Below are 22,198 nucleotides of genomic sequence, written 5' to 3'. Positions count from 1 at the left end.
GAATCTAATTTTACTAAAGTCCGAACGTATTTTAATCATCAAGGTGCTTTCTTAAGCAATCCTGCATTTTACTCATTTGTCCCTCGTTAGCACTGTTATATGCTAAGCACTGTTATAAGCGTTTAATGATGCAAGTGCTCACATTTCTACTACAATATGGCAAGTTGAAATTGAGTGCTTGACTTTTAGAAATGTTGTAATCAGTACTCAAAGAAGCGACGTGAGATCCTTTCCAACAGTAGCGAGATAGCAATTTGTTGGTTAAGTGATTCAAGATGATGTTTTTATCAAAAGATTCTGAAAATATGAACAAAATAGTGCATTTTTGACAGAAACAAAGAACATAATAGGAAAATTTTCGGAAAACATATCTTTTGTTTTGAGCATCAAAACAGCTTTTGTAATCTCAGAAATCAATGACGCGTGTTTAAACCTTAAATAAGCCTTGATTATGTATTCCTGGATTGGATAAATGTGATATCAACCGAAAAGAAGCCGTCAGTAATTTCGATTTTTCGAACGTTTATTTTTCGGTCAAATAAATTCGTAAACTGAATTCGCACTTACATTTAAAACTGGCTTTGCGATAATAACGTGACGGTGCTACTTACAATTGCATACAACGTTGTAATAATTACGATTATAATTAACGATTAGCTTTTAAATGTGCAGCTTGTCTGGTTTGAGTTCATTGTTTTCTGCTTAGAGTAATATCTCTAGAGAATTGTTAATAAAAAGTCACGGATCGATCTAGATAAGTATTCACGGGGGAATTCGAAACCAGGGGTAAACGTTGTCGGAACAACTGCATCATTCGGCATTTTATGTAGACAGACGGTTAGTCAAATATTAATAAAAAGTATGTATAGAAAGGGCAGAGCTTTACACATATATACACATGAATTGAGAGGCATTGGGAAACTGCATAACCTATTCGTAAGACTACTCATTAACAACTCGAAATTAAATACTAACGATAATTGCACTTTGCGGTTCGAATAGAGAGCAAGGTTTTGCGATGAAGATCCTGGCCTAGATCTAGACCGCTCAACAGCGGTTCTCTTTGGAGGAGTATGGAGAGTAATGGCGTAACGGTACGATCTTGGACCCGCTACTGCAACGCAATGGACGAACTGGACGTGTCGGTTTTCCGATCCCCTCTGCTAGGAAGAGGAATCACATGATGATGACATGATGGCTGACGAATCAAGTCAATTAATAGTAATGTCCTTCGTCGTAGTGACCATAGTATCCGTCGTGGTAGTCGCCGTAGTGACCATAGACAGGCTCGTGTTCAGCGTAGTGGGCGGTCTTTGCGACATGCACTGAAATAAAGAAAATTGAATCACCATTATTTTTCTTTCTATCACTTCTTATACAGATTGAAGAATACTGATTAAGCCACATGGTCACTTTCTAGAAATTAAGACATCAGAATATCCGTGACTCCATTTCCCGCAGCCCAGTTTTCCCTGCGCAACTCGGAGCTCGGACCCTGAACAAGCCGCGATGGCAACGATCGCAAGAAGTTATTAAGTGATTGAAAGATCAACAATAACGAGAACTGACGTACATCTCCTGACTGCGATCTGGTGAGCACCCGGCAGCGGTTTTCCACCAGCAAACATTATTGGTTGGCATTTGGTAATTTCAGTCACACGAGTTGTGCGCTTGCCACAATGGCGATGGCGGGCGCTGAGGATTGTTGTGCCTTTGTTACGACCCATTCGATGCTATTCATGGTGAAGAGACATGGCAATAATCAAATATGGTTCGCCGTAGCTATGCATATAAAGTCGTGTACCGATGGCCGGCCAAAGCAACAGTAGCTGTCATGAAAGGGCAATTGTATGTTGAAACTATTTCGAACGATGCCGATCGAGAAGCGGCGTACAGAAAATGCTGAATCTTCTTCTTCTACTACTTGCCGTTCAAGTACCCGCGTTTCGTTCTGACCGACAGAGAAAGACGGATCAGCTGTCCTTGAATTAGCTACACGCGGTGACTGTGGATGAGAGTTGCGATCAGCCAAATTCGTTCGGTTGTGTGAACTTTAATTACCTTTCAATTTACTGCAATTAAATTGCTCTGCAGAGTTAAGTGTCAAAACTAGTCAAACCCCCCCGCACATGCATTGGAAGACGTTACTGTCTGTCGATAATTGTAAGTGGCAATCGAATCAACAGAAGAGGCCAACGACGTAATGGATTAGTAATGTTGCCTTTCACTCGTTTTAAGTTTTGAGTAGCTAAATTTCGCTAGTACTAACGTGATAGTCGTTATGACGTGATTTTAATCTTCCCTTTCCAATATTATTTATACTTTTCATAAAGGAATTGAATGGAGTATAGCAATTTTCTTCATGTCCTATCGACTGTGTCGTTATTTGATCTGGTCAAAAAATTGGTGCAAACCAAATACTTGTAATTTTCGGATACTTTTTCCTTTTTTCTGCAAATGTGAACAAAACAAGTTAGGGTAGAAGTGCCAAATATATTTATAACACCAATTATGGTAATACAGGTGAGTTTATTAATCTTTTAACATGTATTACATGCTATTTGTAATTCACAAATATATATATATTTAAAGAAGAACTAATAAGTGTTAGAGTAAACTTGCTCTTTTTGTGAAAAAATATAAGTTAAAAATTTTGTGTCACTGTGAGACTTAACTTCTTAACAATTGGTATACGTAATAGTAATTAAGCTATTTTCAATATACGCATCCACAAAACTGGCAAAACTTTGCAGGACGACGCCCGAAGAGCGCTTGAGTTGCCAGTGCAGCCGAACAGTGTACTTCGAGTAAAATGTTTGTAGAACATGTCAAACCCGTTAGCTGAGGTTTTGTGTACAAAAAGTTTAATAAACTGATTTTAAGGGGGTCACGACAGAAAGTCAATTATACCTCGCAAACCATATGATGCAGATACTTAGTATCTTCGGCAAAATTTAATGAAATTCAAAGATCTACAACTTTGTCGAACACATGAATATGCTATCTAGTTCCTAAAAAAGTTATTTTTTTCAAATGTGGTATCCCCTTAATATCTAATTGTATGAAAATGTCCACAGATGCAGAATACTTTTTTAAAGAACTTCTCCGAAGACACCCAATCTCAAAAATGTCAGGAAAAGCGAGAAAAGACTTTTGACCGCCTTTTCCCAGAATAGTACCACCGCGTGGCGTGAACCACCCTGGCTGAAGAAAAAGAAACTTGTACCTCAAAATATTCTTAAGCACACCTAGGCAGGAATATCGAATAAAGAGGCCTGCACTCGATAATCGATGAATCAAAACGACCCGGACCTAATGAGTTGCCACCGTTCTTCGTGAAAAATTGTGCCAGTGCTCTTGCGTACGTTGTCAGTATTCTGTTAAACCGCACGCTCACAGAGGAGTACTTTCCAACCATTTGGAAATCTGCCTCAATCACACCTATTCACAAATCTGGTTCTCCCAACGAGGTGGAGAATTACCGTGGGATTTACATTCTTCGTTGTCTCATATGAAACAGTTTCATAATGAATGTATCCCGCTTCGCACGTGGACCCGCAAACTATTTAATTTGTGGTAAAACAGTGAAATTCGGAGCATATTACGTACATCTTCAACCGCATCATTAAAACTTACTCCTTTCCTACATGCTGGAAAGCAGGCTTCATTTTCGGTTTTTTGCTCAGTAGATGCTCATTTGACTACAGCGCCTCAACTAAACAGAATTCGGAAAAGTAGTGTAAAGGGCAATTGTAGAGCTAATTACTATCTACATTATTGTTGAAGAAAGTATCGTTCTATCTTTCGTATTTACGGCGCTATGGGGATGCTACCCCGTTGGTAGCAAAAAGAGCGCTCATTTGGCTACCAACGGGGTAGCAGCCCCATAGCGCCGTAAATACGAAAGATAGAACTATACTTTCTTCAACAATAATGTATATAATATTTAGCTCTACAATTGCCCTTTACACTACTTTTTCGAATTCTGTTTAGTTGGGGCGCTATAGTCAAATGAGCATCTACTGAGCAAAAAAAAACGAGAATGAAGCCTGCAGGAAACACGCCAAGATATTGCCACTACGAAAACAGCTGCATTTAAATGCTCTGTCTAACCTTAGACCTTTCAGTATCCTATGTGCTCTGTTAAGGGTGTTTGAAAAACTTCTCGAACAACAAATGTCCCCGTTTATCACGGAGAACAACTTACTATTTATTTATTAGAATCCGGATGTATGGGTCTTGCCCTTCATCCACAGGATATTAAAAGAATCACAGACATAAAAAACTTATAACATAAAATGCACTTTCAACTTTTCTTTAATTGTTTGTCTAGAATCTAATATCGATGCTACATTCTGTACGTCATTTGCCATAGACATCATGCGACGAACTGGTGCATTCATGCTGTAGTTCGTGTTTCTCGTGGGTAACTGGAACTGGCGAACTCTCCTCAAATTTCTGTTACCTTCGTTAAGCATTACTTGACTGAGAAGATAAGGCTAATAGAACCGTTTTGTTAGGAGGTTCTTCAGGAGTACATCGTTTATTTTGCGTCTGCAATCCAGCGAATTTAGATTTATTAACCTGCACAGATCTACATATGGTGCTAAACCATCACGCCAACCCAGGTTACGAAGTACGAATCGAACAAATTTCTTTTGGACACGTTCCAATCGCTGTTTGTGGATATTATACTGAGGTGTCCAAACAATTCCTGCGTATTCCACACTTGATCGTACCAATGCTATGTACAGTGTCACAATTATATACGGATCATTAAAATCTTTTGCATAGCGTTTTACTACACCTAACATTGAGAAGGCTTTCGAGATCACTCCATCGATATGTGCGTTGAAAGACAGTTTCTTGTCCATAATCACCCCCAGGTCGCGTACTGTGTCCGATCGTTGTAAATCAAAATCTCCTATGCGATAGTGATGTGTGACATTCGAGAGCTTATGTGAGAAAGTTAAAACGCTACATTTCGAAGTGTTGATCATCAAACCACATCTGTCGCTAAATGTTTTGAAGTTGTCCAAATCAGCCTGTAGCTAGCAACAGTCAATACTATTCTTCACCGGGTAAAACAATTTCACGTCATCGGCGTACACTAGCACGAACGCATCATTAATGTACTCAGGTAAATCGTTCATTAAAACAATAAAGAACAAGGGGCCAAGGTGGCTCCCTTGCGGAACTCCAGAATTTACAGCGAATGTTTCGGAACAAGACCTATTAAGTTTGACGAATTGTTTCCTATTTGATAGGTATGTGTAAATCCAGTTCAACATATTTCCAACGATTCCATTTTAAGGAAGGTGGTAAGGACCACCTACCGGCAGATCTATATACAAAATTGCCAGAAATGCTGGCTCTACAATGGGCTATTTCCAAGAGGTGGAAAAGCTACCGGAGGAATAGATGGAAGGTGTAATTTGTCTCAACTACAAAAATAGTGATTGGCTCGATGGCAACTATCGCAACATAACGCTGGTAAACGCCACCTGCAAGGTACTCTCCCAGATCCTGTTACGTTCATGGGGGCTCGCACAACTACGGACCATATTTTTACCATCCGACAAATCTAGCATATCCGTGCCCACGCATCACATCTGTTGATTTCAAAGTAGCATACGATACAATTGATCGAGACCAGCTATGACGAATAATGTACGAAAACGGTTCTCCAGGTAAACTTACACGACCGATCAGATGTGTTTAGTGCGCATTACGGGGACACTCTCAAATTCCTTCGAGACGCGATGGGGTTGAGACAAGGTGTCGGTTTATTCAGCATCGCTTATGAGGGAGTGATCCGACGAGCGGGCACAGAAACGAGAGGCACGATTTTCATCAAGGGTAACCAACTCCTAGGCTTTGCAGATGACTTTTCCATTATAGCCAGCAACTTTCGAGCGGAAAGTGCGGCGGACGGTATTTGGCGGAGTAAACTGAAAGCGCAGAGTGGCGAAATACCCATCGTACATTTGGCAAAAGCCGGTAGGCTGCGGTGGTCACGCCAGACACGGCGTAAGGATGTCTAACTACAATACGACGAAAACAGTTCTCTTCAACAACTTCATCTGCACCAGAAACAGGGGGGCTTAACGTGCAGGATGGCTCAACCAAGTCGAAAGTGATTTGCGACTTCTAAGACGACTGGGAAATTGGCGACGAGTGGCGCAAGATCGAGTTGAACGGGAGACGACTGTTTGAAACAGCATGAGCCACCCCTACTCTATGCTGCTGACGCCAACGACGAGGATGGCGCTTATACAAGTTTTGCGTTTGAAAGTTTTCTGCTGGAACATTCTCATTTCTCTTTACTTCGACTTGACAACTCGGCCATATATAAAAAAATATTCATGCTGGGAACATTACGAAGCAGTTGAACGCGAACAGCTATGGCAGATAATGCACGAGTACGGTTTTCCGGACAAACCGACGCGGCTGATGAAAGCTACCCTGAAGCGAATGATGTGCCACGTGTGCGTTTCGGAGACACTCTCGAATCCTTTCATATCGCGCAGAGGGTTCCGGCAGGGGGTTGGACTGTCATGTATGTTATTCCATATCGCCATTGAAGGTGTGATCCGGTTAGCAGGCATCGAAACGAGAGCAACGATCTTCAGCAAGAGTAGCCAACTCCTAGCCTTCGCAGATGACCACGAAAACATTACTAGAAATCTTGGGACGGTGGAGGCAATCCAGACTAAAAATGGTGGCTAGAAGGATAAGACTACAAATCAATGCGTCCAAATCCAAATATATCAAATATATGGTAGGAAGAGACTCTAGAGAAAGCTACGTTGCCTCCCACAATTGTGACTATTGACGGCGATGAACTGGAAGTGGTTGAAGAGTTGGTATATTTGGGATCTTTGGCCACCACGACCACCACCAGCTGAAAATCGAGACTACTTTTCCCTCCACAAGACGATTCGGTCAAGGAGCATACACCGCCGCACAAAGCCGACGATATACAAAACGCTAATCAGAGCGGTAGTCCTCTACGGACTTCAGACAGTGATTTTGCTTAAGAAAGACATAGGGGAAGACTGTCCAGAACGCACGAGAGGGGGGGGGGGGTAGAATGGCCCATCAGTTGGAGAAAAGTAGATGATTAAATTTTATTGCCAATTATGTTGAGATATTAACCCATTGCATCCCAGCAAACAAGCGTATGTAACAAACGCTATAACGAACGCTTCCGCCATTTCGGCAGCCTAGTTTTAGGAGTTTATACAACACGTGATTATATGTAAATTTTGCAGGTTGCGTTTAACGCCTAGCTGGGCAAACTTGATGCGTTTTGTCCACGCGCTTTGGCGTTCTGCCCCACATAATGATTTTGACTCTTGCTAAAAATGTCATGGTTTGCCAATAAGCGATGAAAATGCTAGAAGGAGAACAGAGATCGTGAAGAGCTAGAGCAACCGGGTTAACGAGACGCGCGTTCTATAAGATGTATATCATTCTTGTAATGGATACACACCGAAGCCTGTTACGTGGGGTCGAATGGCAAGAAAAGTTGTAGCGCTGTATCTGGCGGGTTTTATGAGGGCCCGTGCTACTACGGATTAAATTTTCACTCTCCAACATATGCTCCACAAATCATATTTTTGAGGATTTCAAGGCAGCATACGATACGGTCGAGCGTGAACAGCTACGGCAGATAACGCACGAGAACGGTTTTCCGGACAAACTAACCATAACTAGAAACCTTTGGCCGGCAGTGGCAATCAATCGGAAGTTGAGAGGGTTGGGTTACCAATCAACCCGCCGAAATCAAATATATGGTAGAAAGAGGCTCTAACGTTCATATTCAACGGACAGTCACTAGTGACAGCGATGAACTGGAAGTTTTTAATTAGTTCATCTAATTGGGATCTCTGGTCACCACCACCACCATACGAGTTAGGAGTTTCAACGACACGTTCAAGCTGGAAGTCGAGCCTACTTTTCCTTCCGCAAGACGCTTCGATCAAGCATACGCCGCCGCACAAAGCTGACGATGTATAAAACGCCAGTAGTCAGACCAGTACTTTACGGACTAGAGACTGTAAGGTTGCTTACGGAAGACCTACATGCACTTGCCCTGTTTGAACGAAAGGTGTTGTGGTCTATTTCTGGAGGAGTACAAATGGAAAGCGGAGAGTGGCGTAGCCGTATGAACCGCTAGTTGCAAGCACTACTTAGAGAAAATGCCATCGTATAACTGGCGAGAGTTAGGAGATTATGAGCTGGCCACGTTGCAAGGATGCCGGACGACTGTGCAGTGAAATCTAATCTTCTCAAGAACCCCACCGGCACCAGGAATAGAGGGAACCAACTTGCTAGATGGATCAACCAGGTTAAAGCCTACTTGCGTGTGTTGAGACGCTCAATGAATTGGAGACAAGTATCACAGGGCCGAGTACAGTGGAGAGAAATACTTGATCAGTAAGAGCCACACTAGTTCTATGCTGCTATAAGAAGAAGGTCAAGAGCACAAAAACATAAGTAATTGTTTGAGACGATAAACAATATACAGACGTTAGAAGAACGTTAAACATCTTTTTTTCCTTTCCATATACGGTTTTTTCTCCGTTATCTTATACATGAATGAAAACTAAGGTTATTGACACAATCTTATTTTCGATATGTGGAGGTGGACTCATCACTGCGACTAGTATCGTTGATCTATTGTGATATCGCCCGGGTGTTTGCTGTAATTTGCACTGCATTTCTGTTTGGTATAATCGCTATTGAGTGAGTGCGTCCGATTCTACTAAAATTAGAGCTCACGACCACTTGCATGTCAAAGCAAACTCGGCAACCTTGCGGTTACGGTACCCTGCGGACGGAAGGTAGCAACAGTGATAACTTTATTTCCAGACTCTTTTATAACTCATAATTTGATTTGGATTTGATTCGGTTTGATAACAAAAGAAAATTTGCCTGCATGCAAAAATTCGATTCCGTTTCAATTAAGTTGGTAAATTATCTAATCGACTACTTTCGAACGGTTCCAGCATGCCATAAAATTGACCCACTGAAACACACCAGCAGCCTCCCGGTGGCTAACTGGTGTTATAAACAAGAGCCACTTCAAGCGACGCTGAACGATTGTTAACAACAAGACACCTTTTTTCTCCCCTAGCGCCTTTCAAACGACCAATCATAATTAGCATGAGAAAAGGCCAGAAATGAATATATCAGCGGAAAAAAGCATGCAGTTCCAGCACACCCGTCAGGCCAAACAATCGTCCGCTAGTCGGGGTGGGAACATTTTTCCGACTGTTTGCTGTTTGCAAAACGTGTTAGTTTTAGGCGCATGCACTATTCATCAAACCGTGGATACTTGGCGCACGGGACGGTGATAATTATGCTCGGTAGCGATGATCGTCGTACCGACAACCAACGGTAGTGATAATTAACCACCTTAAGCTGTATTTGCCCTGCAGCTCAGTCTTTGTTGAAATCAGATGGTAGCTGTTTTTATTAAAGTAACAATTGTTTTATAAGGGAATATCACTTGTTTGAACTTTATGAATGACGTTTGTTGGAATTCGATGCGAAGTAGTTTTTAGACGATCAAACGTCAACGAAAATTGGAAAGTCCGTATGTTATGTTATTTGAGAAGATTTCAAACCTAGTTTTAATGGTTTTAACCCAGAGGGCCACTCGCCATAAAACCTAGTTGATCACTGACAAAGATTTTCTTAATTGGTCCAATTATTTAGACAAGTAAAAAGTTGAGCGTTAGATGTAACTGGAAAACATTTTTTTGGCTCAATCTTTATTCTACGCCATCAAACCTGCAGTTTCCCAACATAATAAAGATGAGCTATTTTCGTTTAAAACCGAATCCGAAAAATCCAATATTAAAAATTTTCATGAAACTTTTGTGTTTTTTTTTAATTCAACCCAATCCGATACTCACCCACTGGCTCGTGAGCATAGACGACCTTGTGCACCGGAACGGGCGCCGGGACGTACGCCTTCACGTGTTTCACCACCGGGGCCGGGACATGGTGGATGAGCGGGGCGGTCTTCGAAACGACAGCATTGAATCCGTTGATCGGATCAGCCGTGTAGTCCACGGTGCGAACCGAACCGTCCGGTTCCACCAGCGAGTACTGACCTGTGGCGGGAGAAGAAAGCAAAACGTAAATAAAACATATAAAGTTAACAGCAAACAGTGTGGAATGGAGTGGAATTTAGCAACCGTCAGCGCACAATTTCAGCTGAACCACAACCTAGGTTAAGGTTTTACGAACGAATACAGAAGCCTGGATCATGAATGAAATGCCAGTGCGTACCGGTTGGATTGGACGTAGCCGATTGACTTGAATGGAATCATGATAGGCAGCAAATTGCTCATGATCAAGCGCAATGCTCACTGGTTCTATGCGAAAACTTTTTGCTTTGCTACTTAATTTTCGTCAAGCTCTTCGAGTACCGCGCGATGATGGATCTACGCCAGGCGTAGAGATTTATGATTTTACGCTCGTTGCTGTGCGCTAAGCTAGACACATGAATTAGCTTACATTTACGAGCATTACATTAAAACTACCAAGTGCTGCGGGTCAAGCTGCCTTAAGTACATTAGTTGGTTTTGAAGATGAGCTGCAAAAGCTTATATTAGTATGCTTTTCTGCAATAAGACCTACTTAGAAGATTGAGATTACTGTTGACGCAGTATTAGTCGAGGTTATGTTGCGCACATATCGGTAAGCAAGATTTAGATGCTCTTATATAATAAAGTGATGGCAAGTTTTTTGAAGATTTTTACGCGTAGTTTATGAAGTGATATGACGACGCATATGAAGAAGGTGAGAACAGTACAAAAGTATGTAATAATAATAATAAAAAATGTTTATCGAAGTTTTGACGATGACAGACCGAACAACATAGTCAATGCCGTGGTTAGATTTATTTTGTGCATGAGAATCCTTAGGTCCAACATGACTAGGCGTGCAAAGGGTTCCTCACTCGATAAGGTCATTTGTTACCATGTATGTGCTGTACCACGTTAAAGGGGGGAAAACAATGCGGCTTTTTGTAATAGGCCAAAACGCGGAGTGTTTATACTAGTTTTCATGAGATTCGCTAAGCCGATATGCGTGGAATCGCCCAAGGGCTTGTGTCTTTTGTATTCTCCACGTATGGTGTATGTATTTGCATGAGACTTCCAATGTGTACACTATCGGTCGAGATGGATAATGTTTTGGGTAGACATAAATTACTATGCAGTAGCTGCTGCACTCGTGAGAAGTTACAATTTCGAAATTGCCCGCAAATAAATGGTCCCTTCAGGTGTAACGTCGACGTCGTCGTCGTCATCGGAACGTGTGAACTATGGAATTGGATTAGTTTTGCATGCTGTTTTTGTAAAACATCAGCCAAACAAATGGATGCTGAATTATCTAGTTGCGACGGCACTCGTCACGAATGTCACGAAAAGAAGTGAGCTGCCGGGATTGTTCAATTTAAATTTAAAACTAGTTCACAGTTTGCTGCAGGCATCCGGTTTACCTTTCACTACATCTCCGTCTCGGGTTTCGTGTTGCGATTTAACATCCCCGGTGCTGTGATCCGCCACTCCATAGTTGAAGGCGTATTTGGGATGATCCTGTAGCGAAAAGCGGAGACAAAAAGAAAAAGATTGCAGAGATTAGCGAAATATTTGGTAACGTTCCTTTGAATCTCTAGTGCTCAAATGTACTCTGTGATCCCTACACTATGATTCTATTACTCCCGACTTAAGATAACTTATTTTTAACAAATGCCTCAAATGTGTGCGCCATAGTGTTTAAAGGGATAAAATTATAAAACTTGTTATTTGCTTCCTACTAACTGTAAACTAGTTATTTACTTAAATTATATTCTATTTGTCAGAAAGTAAGACTTTTACAATTAAGAGCAAATTTATCAATCACAGTAAATCCCGCTGGTCTCTTGTTACATGTGATACTATTTGGGTAGATTACCACTAGCGAATATTCCGGCAAGAACGCATATTTCCACTGAGTTCACAATTCGATGCTCTCACGACTCGGCTGGTCATGAGTCTATACGTTTTGTTCAAAAGCGTTAGATTCCTCTAAGATCTAAGATTCCTCTGAAATTAGACTTTGTCCATCTGTGGAAAGATTGCCGGAAATTATCTACCCAAAAATGAAACCTTGCGAGATTACAGCGTTATTTATTTATTTTTCAAAACATAGGTACCTATAAGTTACAAAAGGCTTTTCCCCAAAATTTTCCATGGCGGTAATAAAATTCAAACCAAAGTCTGAAAAACCATGTTCCAATTCATAGAAATTTTTTAAAATATATTTTCTTGCTTACTAATTCATCATATTTTAGTATTAAAAACATCACGATAGCGTTATTCTACAGCTATGGCCATTCTTTTTCGTTAATTCATTTGCCATTCTACATAATGTTTAACAAACAAACTTAGTAAGATTCAAGGGGGCTAACTTGCATCTTTCGTTTGTGCCCATGTAAGCATTTCAGTCCTAATCTTTAGCGTTTTTCGCTTGTGCTCACGGCAGATTTTATAATTGTCATTCCTAATCTCATTCCTAATGCCTGTTTCTCTTATCTTAATAGAAGTCGTAAAGCATTTAGTCAATCTTTTTGGTCTACGGTCCGTTGGTTACGTAATGGTTAAACCCTTTCAACGCAATCTTGTTTTTGAGATAAAACCCTTGGTTTAGAAGCTGTTTTTGCTTTAGTGTGTCAAAACACGCATCAGAAATATGCCAGATATACGGAATAGTCCAATCTTATGTTTTTATCTTGACCTTGTAATAAGGTCAGGCACTTTTAAGTAAGGTACTTTTAAGTACGAGTTGTTTGATCTGCTACCATTTGCCACCTTGGGAAATATTTAAGCATCTTTATCTTTAAAACATCTCAAAATCTCTGAAACTTCAGAAAATCACGTATAGTAGTGTTCCACAAAAACGTTGATTTTAGTAAGATAAACAACTTTCTAAAACACTATGAACGCGTAAAAATTGACCAGAATAAGTCAGGGTTTAAAAACTGTTTTGAAGGGTTTGTCCACAAAAAACGCTCCATAGACCATTTCCATGAAGAGATACAAGAATAGTGTCTTTGAAAAAGTTGTTTGCATTAATATTTACTACAAGTTTGCTGAAAGTACCAAACCTGTAGCTCTAATGTACAAGAAAATAAATTTCGTATCTCACTTTTAAGAGAATTAATCACCCAAAGATTTCTCTCACAAAAAGGGGCTTGTTATACCAAGAAATGTTCCTAAAGACACTATATGCGAAAAACTTCACGTTTTGGCGCAATATCACACAATCACGATCGCTGATTGGACCACTGTGCAATGGTTTAAAAATTGGTCAAAAAACACGAAGTTGTTCCAAGGCCAGGAGGGCCGAATCAAATATACCAATCGATAAGGTACGACAAACTGAGCAATGTCGGTGTGTATGTGGGTATGAGAGTGTGTGATGCTTGAATTTAGTCATCTGTTTCTCGGAGATAGCTGAACCGATTCGTTAGCTATTACACTTATTTAGTAGCTGTTTTCGCTTCGCAGATTACTGTTGAATTGTTTTGCAGTCCGACGTTCCATTTAAAAGTTATAGGCAAATTTGTGAAAACTTCGAGACGCGTGTTTCTCCGCAATCGCTAAACCGATTTCAACAATTTTAGTATCAAATAAAAGCTCATGCAACTGCCAAAAGTTTTGGGATAGTTTTGCTTAAAACTGTGAGTTTTCAAGAGGTCAATTAGTCGAACGTTTCTCAGGAATAGTCAAAACAATGACCAGTGACCATTCGTATTTAGTGATGTCCAAAATTTTCAATTATTCGATTACCGATTAATCGGCGAGCGTTGTCTGCACTAATCGATTAATTCAACTATTCGTGCTAGTGGTATTCGATTAGAAATATTCGAATATTTTTTTCATTAATTCGATTAATCGAACGATTATGAACGATTAGTGGCCATTATTCGGGGATTATTCGCATTCATATTATTTCCTTTGAACTATTCGATTAATTCAACTACTCGTGCTGGCAGTATTCGATTAAAAATTATTCGAATATTTTTATAGTTATTCGATTAGTTGAATTAATCGAACGATTAACGGACATCACTATTCGTATTCAACACAATAAAAATCATAATAATTTATAACGATTTTATCCAGATAATCCATCAGTTTTCAATTATTATAGTCTTTTTTTTATTTTAGTTTTTTACACCGATCGATATAGTACTTGATCGAAGCCTCTTGCCGATGGAATAGTAGTCTCGACTTCCAGCTTGAATGCGTCGTTGAACCTCCTTACTCATATGATTGTCGGGGGTGACCAGAGATCCCAAATATACGAACTCATCAATCACTTCCCGTTCATCGCCGTCAATTGTGGGAGGCTTGTTGTTTTCTCTACAGCTGTTTCATATATTTGGTTTTCAACGCATTGATTCGTAATCCAATCCTCCTAATCTCCGTTTTTAGTCTGGCATAGATTGCCTCCGCCGTCCCAAGGTTTTAGTAATGAGCTCGAGGTTGACTGTGAAGACTAGGTGTTGAGTACTTCGGGCCCTCGAAAAGCCCGTCTAGCACTGCCCTACGAATTCTCTTGCCAAAATCTGGAAGGCGGCACCTTGTAGGCGGCACCTTGTAGGCGGCGTTGACAAGCGGCGGCGGTCTCGCTGGATCTCTTCGCGATCGGGAACCAGCACGTTGTTATCATTTGTAGACATTCCTACATCAACTTCCGTAGCGTCTCCTTCTCCTATATCGCCGTCGAAATGTTCATCGAAGAACTGCTGGAACAGTCTGCTTCTACCTGTCAACCTCCTCGCACTCGTTTGAGACCAGCTTCCCTTCTTGTTCCTTCATATATCAGGTTTCTATATGTACTCTTTACGAGACTGGTTCACTTTCTCATAAAACTTGCGTGTCTCATTAGCTCTTCATGATGTCTGTCCTCCTTCTGGCACTTTTTCTTCCTCAGGATCATTGCCAACTCATTTCGCACTTTGCCCAAATTCACCCTCGCGGCAAAGGTTGGATAGTTTTTCCAAACCCTTTCTTCTTTCCATCGCTTGTTGGCCCGTCAAACCAATCATTTCATACGCTCGAGGTTTCCTCGATTTAAGTTGTTATCTCGGACTCATAGCTTTATGATAGAGATACGCATACGCAGATCTTATTGCGGTTGATTATATTATAGGTATACCTCGATAGTACGTACTTTCGCAGGTACGTACCCTCGATAATACTAACCCTCGTTAATACGTACATTTTGCCTCGATAGTACGTATCTTCGATAATACGTACATTTTGATTTGATAGTAAGTACATTTTCCAGCAACACTTTACTTGTTTTACTCCAAGCTTCACAAAAGGCAAAATCATTGATTAAAAAACAAATAAAAATGAACTGCTATACTACATCAACACCACTAAAATATACATTTATTCAATAGTGTATGCAAATTTACAAAATTCATGCAATATTAAGCATAATACAACAATGCTTCAAAGCCCAAAATTGTGATTCGATAGTACTTACATCTCGATAATACGTACGCTAAACGAAACAAAGGTGTACGTACTATCGAGGTATACCTGTTTAGCAATATAATTAGTTGGTTACTCAATCAACAATGTGAGTTTTATTGTACTTTTATGGCGGTTTTCATGACCAATTTTGGTTTTGAATGCCATCATGAATTTTACCTTTGAGTGTTCGTGAAAGATTGGCTGTGTCGATTGTCATGTAAATGTCCTGTAACCTGTAAAGCACTTTTTCTTTAATAATAATTTGATCATTATCGGCCGGGCGAAAATAAAAATCTCAAATGTTAAGTCTAGTTCGCGACAAAATTTGGACACCCCTTAACACACAGCTTCGGAAATACATTAACAATGAGTGAAATATTTTGCAGAGTGGTAGACGTATGTCTTTTCTTTCTGCAAATATAACACTTGTTTATATTATAAGCGCTCAGCGTAAAATGGCGTCAAAAGAAGAGCAGGTGCGAAAAGCAATTGTGTGCGGTCGCAATGAAAATCCGGATCTCTCGTTAAGAAAACTTGCCAAAAAACTTGGATTTCCTTCAAGCACGGATTACAGTGTTTTAAAATCGTTCGATACTCGCTTGACAACAGCTAGGAAGAAGGAAAGTGGAACAAAAACGGATCTGAGGAACCACCATAAGCATGCGAAGGTAAAACAAATATTACGGAGGAGACCAGATCTTTCTGTACGTACCATTGCTCGTAAAATAAAAATGTCGCCAACATTCGTGCACACTTCTAAGCAACGACAAGGCATGAAGTCTTTTAAGGTGAGGACTGGGCCAAACCGTAATGATAAGCAAAATACGACGGCCAAAACACGCGCTCGTAAACTTTATCGCGAATATTTAACGAAATTTCCATGCGTTATAATGGACCACGCGTTATAATGAAACGTATGTCCTAGAAGACTTTAAACAGCTTCCTGGTATGTCTTTTTACACTGCCATGAAACGGCATGGCGTTGCAGAGCATTTTAGGACAAAGAAAAAAGCCAAGTTTCCCAAAAAATATTTAGTATGGCAGGCCATATGCAACTGTGGTCGCGCAAGCAAAAGTTACATCACTACGGGAACGGTTAACAAGGAAATATATCGTGAAGAATGCCTGCAGAAACGATTGTTACCGTTCCCACACAGCCATGATGTACCCTCGCTGTTTTGGCCTGATTTGGCATCCTGTCATTACGCCAAAGATGTTTTGGAATGGTATGGTGCTAATGGAGTGCATATTGTACCGAAGGAGGCGAATCCACCTAACTGTCCGGAGTTACGCCCCATCGAACGGTATTGGGCTTTGGTGAAGGGAGAGCAGTCCCAGCACAAACAACAAGCAACAACTATAGATAAAATCTTGGACAAACACAGCTAAATTGGTTGCCAACAAGTCTGCACTGACCAGCGTATGCATTAAATAAACAAACTGATTTTTGCGATTTTTCATGCGATTACCCTGCCACTTGGTGGTGAATTCGGCTACGTATTGCCAATCGTAGCAATCATGTTGTATACAGAAAAAATTGACAGCCTTGATTTACAGCAGTCATGGTAAAACAACTACCCTCGATGCTTTGTTCGTACTGCCAGCTCTACCCCGGAGCGAAGAAGTTGGACATCGTGATACACTTCGCGTGCGCGGGATGTAGCCAATCCGGCATTTAAACATTTTACGCGAAAGCGTCAGCCCAGGTCGGCCGCGTCTGACTAGCAGACAATCACTCAAGAGGCTAAAGGTGTCACGGTCATAATGGATGACGGAACCCACTTGACGGTGCATAGCAACAACTAGCAGTGAACCGAGAACTTACCGTTACTTTAAGAAGGTAAGCGATGACGTCAATTATATTTCTCATACCAAGTTTCCGCCAAAGGTCCTACTGCGGTTGACGATCATCGAGAAGGAAATGCCCAAGCCGCTGTTCTTTCCTTTGGGGATTGCGGTGAACTGAAAGCTATACAGTTCGATGTGCCTGTCGAAAGTTGACGCCTTGACCAAGAATTATCACGCGAATAAGGATGCCGGATCTGACTTCGGTGCATTGTACAAAAATAGCGACAGGCTTGATCGAAGCATCAGGCGGGCGAAGGCAAAAGTAGGATCGACTTCCAACTTGAATGCATCGTTGAATTGCCTACTAGTAATATTTTCTGCGTTGATCAGAGATCACTAGCATACGAACTCATTAACCACTTCCATTGGAATAAGTTTGGAATAAGAGGAAGTTGCCAAAAGACGAAAACAATTTGTAACAATTCATAGTGTTCGCAGCACTTTGCGCCCGATCAATATTGGAGTTCTTCATGGTAGCAACACAGGTTCTTTGGTATTTCTGATATTTATATATGATTTAGAAAATTTAAAACTCCACGGAATACCAAGGCTTTTTGCAGATAACTCGGCTTTATTTTACCTTCGTTCAAATATTCATTCCATCGAAGCAGACTTGGAATCAGATCTATCGTCTCTTATCGACTACTTTAACGGTAATTACCTCACACTAAACCTTACAAAAACAAAGTATGTACATGATTTTTCACTCGTCACGCAACCCTGATCCGTGTGTAGGAAACTTACTTATTGAAAATGTCATATCGTTTAAATATTTAGGACTATTTGGACATTTGGATTCATGTCTTACATGGGATACTCATATGAAGCAACTCATTCTGAATACAAGCAATGCGAATGAATTAATGAGAAGCAGAGCTTGCACAAACTTGGATCTTCACGCATTACAAATCATGGTCCATCAAAGTTCAATATACTTCCTAACGACTTGAAGACAATAACTAATAATATAGTCTTCAAAAGTAAGCTGAAACAACAGATAATTAGGAACGTAAATGAATAGATTCTTTAAATTGTGCCAACCATTTGTAGGTTTTCATTTGCAGGTTTTTTCTAGGTCGTGCTCGTTTTCTTACACTTTTGTCATGTAAAGTAATTTAATAAGTTATCATAGTTATATAGTTAGGACCACCAACCAATAGGAGCAATGAAAAATTATGAACGGAAACAGTCCTTCGGGCAAATTGATCAGATTAGTAATGGTTACGACTTCTCTACCCCTAAAAAATCTGTTACATCTGACAAAACATACACCTTTATAACCTCTAACAGTTTCTGCAGATAGTTTTTGAGAAAAATTTCAATTAAAATACATTTCGCTATTTTTTCTTTCCGATCACATTCTTGTTGTTAGACTTGAGAAAGAACATTTCTGTTTTCATTAGACCAATCGTCTCGTGTAATGTGGCATGTTTTCCTAGAAGCAGACGCTGGTAAAATTACTCTAAACTAATTTTAATATTAGCTTTCAAAACTAGCTAACCAACATGGACTTAGTGATAAAATTGTAGGTGTTGGATTCTTAGCCATGCTGAAATGTAGGATAATCTGAAAACAGATGTTAAGCCTCTCAAAGGAAGAAATAAAGTTCGCGATCGCAGTAGAAGATGCATAAAGCTAAAAAGGAACGAACAAGAAGCTACCATCAAGCTAGGCAAAATAAAAACAGAAACAGATGTAAAATAAAACACCTCTGTTGTACCTGGCGGTGACTGCACTCTGGCCCGTTTGATAATTGTTCATGCTTAAATTGCTTGTGTGAATGCAGTGACCTTACCCTAGATGCTTGCCAGATGTTTCTCAACTGTAGAAAGTATGAAAATGAGCGAAGAAAATACAATATCAACGTGACGGAGAGAAACCACGTGCAATAACGAAGGTAACAAAAACAGAGTTGTCAGAATTGTCTGAAGTAATTCAGTTGTACAACAAGTTTGGAAAGTTTTCTAAAAATCTAAAAAGAATAATCGGTATGACATGAATTTATCATTAATATTTAAATTGTCGATAATAAAAACTAAAATTAAATAACTGTTTCTATTAACAAATAATACTAGAGTCTAGACATTTGAGCTAACGAATTTACAGATCTAACGATTCACAGACACTAATGAAATAATAATTAATAAAGTAATAGTAATGTCATTGCATTCGAGTATATCTTAACCTCATTTAATATTTATGTAATTTCAATTACATTCAATTGTATAAGTTCAATTAAATTTAATTGTATAATTTCATTTAAATTTAATCTTCAGGCCAAACTGAATCACTGACTGGATCCTTTATTTTGATTTTTTAATTAGAATTAAGTTATAATGCTTATAACGAATAGTTATTTCACCATTATTCCCAGCACACTCTCTCATATGTAAATTTCAAAATTACAAACTGGGAATTACATCCCAGTGGTTTAGAACTTATATCAACCCACATTTTTCCCCACAAGCAAAACGACTTCTACATTTATACATCGTATATCACGCACTTCGATTTCGATAATTTTAATACACATTTGCATAGCATTCGAATTCACGTCAGGATCATGAAATCAGCCAGCCGGCATTACAGAATAGCTGTAGCGTACTTTTCGATCATATCACTATACAACAGTCCATTCCTGATTCTATCGATACCATCAACAATAACAACCGCACCAATTAGAGCACATTTGCTTGAGCAAAACACAAACATTGATAGAAATAAAGAAAAAAACCCTCACATAATAATCAACGGCATATCCGGGTCTAGCGAGCACGCCGGTTCCAAACATTGCCAGACCAACAAGGAGCAGCGCTGCGTAGCTTCGGGAAACCATGTTTTCTGCTTTTTGCACAAACTAGAACAATTCTAAAAAATTACAACCGAGTTAGGACACGTCCGCACTATCACTTACTTCAAACTATACTGTACCACAAATGGATAGAAAATTTGGTTTTATATAGCTTTGAATCTCCTTCTCTTATGCACTAACGCCAACATCAAACCCTCTTGCAACGAAACTTGCGCTAAGGGGCTTCTCGTCTCACTCTAGAGCCGGTGCGGTGGTTCGCTCTCGTCATTAGCCTGAGAAGCATAGTGTTGTTGTCCACTACGGCATCTTACAACGGTTGTAGGATGTCGTGATTGAAGCGATTTTCCCCTGTCGGAGGTGAGCTCTGCAGCCTGATGTTCTAATAGGTAGGCCGTTCGCACGTGCCACTCGTGGAGTGTCGTTATCCGTATGAACTTTGCATGAATTCCGTTGATACAGAGGATTTCAATGCCTAAAAAGCGACGAAATGTTGTGTTGATTTGATGTAATCAACATTACTAAGGATATCGTGTTAAAGGATATTTTGGGATACAAAATAACACGTGCCTTTTTAAATGCTAGCTTGAAGCAGGACAGGACAGCCCAAAATTAGAATCCTTCGTAATGTATAAGTAGAAGTAAGGTATGTTGCTGCTTCGTAGTAACTGCCTATACCCGTCCTATCCAATACAAATTATTAAAAATATCAGCATTTTTTATGCACACAGTGCAAAATTAGTTATACCCTAATATTTTAGTATGTTGACTATCATACGCGATCAATCAAACTCAGCTGAGATCTATTTAAATGCTTTTTTCATTAAAAAAATCCTAGTATCCAAATTTCCTACGTGTTTTCGTGCGACGAAGAAGAAAATGTCGACTAATCGTTTCAATTTCCGTCATTCATAAAATGAAAATAACTCACGTAACGCATTGTCGTTATTTTGCAGCCGAGAAACTTGCATTACCAGCAGAAATTTTTGCAAAACAACATTTGTCGTGCCGTCCTACACAAATGCATGCGCGCTTATTTCGTAAACGTTGTTTTGATTTTTAGTTCGGACGATGAAAAATTTTGATGGACAGATTTGAAAACGGTACGACGAATTTAAGAAATAAAGTCAGTTGCGTAATTGTAAAATAAATGCTTTAATAATCGCTTTTTAGTAAATTCAAAGTACATGGATGAAAATTAAAGTGGCTTTACTTACTACGACGGAAATTTGAAATAAACCCTACTAAAAATTAAACAAAATTTTTACGTAGAAACTCATTACAAAACAATAAAGTGGTCAACTTATATTGACACTTATGTTTGTGTGCCAGAGAAACGATGATGATAATAAAATCTTAAATTTATGTATGGCAAAATAATTTACAAAATAGAATTAACACTTATTACTGAATGCAGAAATTATATGCGTGGCCCCCACCATCATTAAACACGGTTAACAAATTTATTTAATTTTTTCCTAAATTTAGAAGTTGCACATCTAAACAAATAAACAACTCACTATACGTCCGTAACATTATGAAAACACTAATTATTAATATTAGTTAACAACAAATCGCGAGACGAGTTGCGAACTGGCGAGAAAAAAATGGCACCTGTCTCTGTTCGAAGAATCTGTATGTACCTACAAATATTAATGTGCCGTCATTGATGATTTTTGAGATTCTTTCCAAGATAATTTGTCATCAGATTCGCAGACCGCTAATCCGAACGAATCTGAAACAGAACGGAACGAAGCAATTTTAAGTAGTTGATTTTGCCAGCGGAATAAGGAATACCATACTCATTTGATCATCAAATCGATCCTTAGGCGTAAAGAATAAGGTTGAATCTATAAAGTTGTTGATAGTCCATTTATTGGGAGATTTGCCCAAAGTCTAAGCCAAAGTCTAAAGGAAAAACCGCACTAGAATTGCTACCAGAATATTTTTGACAAAAATATTGTTCATATAACGACGGTGTTACCAA

General features: G+C 39.6%; 1 protein-coding gene across 1 annotated transcript; it reads right to left on the bottom strand.

Moving 5' to 3' along the window:
• Window positions 1-568: 568 nt before the first annotated feature.
• LOC128738309 (cuticle protein 7-like) lies at window positions 569-20,238 on the bottom strand. The gene is made up of 4 exons (XM_053833345.1): window positions 20,143-20,238; window positions 11,522-11,618; window positions 9,927-10,127; window positions 569-1,325 (listed from the first exon to the last, which is right to left on the bottom strand). The coding sequence occupies exons 1-4, from the start codon at window positions 20,236-20,238 to the stop codon at window positions 1,216-1,218; spliced, it is 504 nt and encodes a 167-aa protein (XP_053689320.1). The 3' UTR covers window positions 569-1,215.
• Window positions 20,239-22,198: the final 1,960 nt, after the last annotated feature.

The sequence above is a fragment of the Sabethes cyaneus genome, chromosome 2 (assembly GCF_943734655.1).
Source record: "Sabethes cyaneus chromosome 2, idSabCyanKW18_F2, whole genome shotgun sequence".
Classification (NCBI taxonomy): domain Eukaryota; kingdom Metazoa; phylum Arthropoda; class Insecta; order Diptera; family Culicidae; genus Sabethes; species Sabethes cyaneus.
The sequence above is the reverse complement of the archived record's forward strand: the minus strand, read 5'-3'. Positions and strand labels throughout refer to the sequence as shown.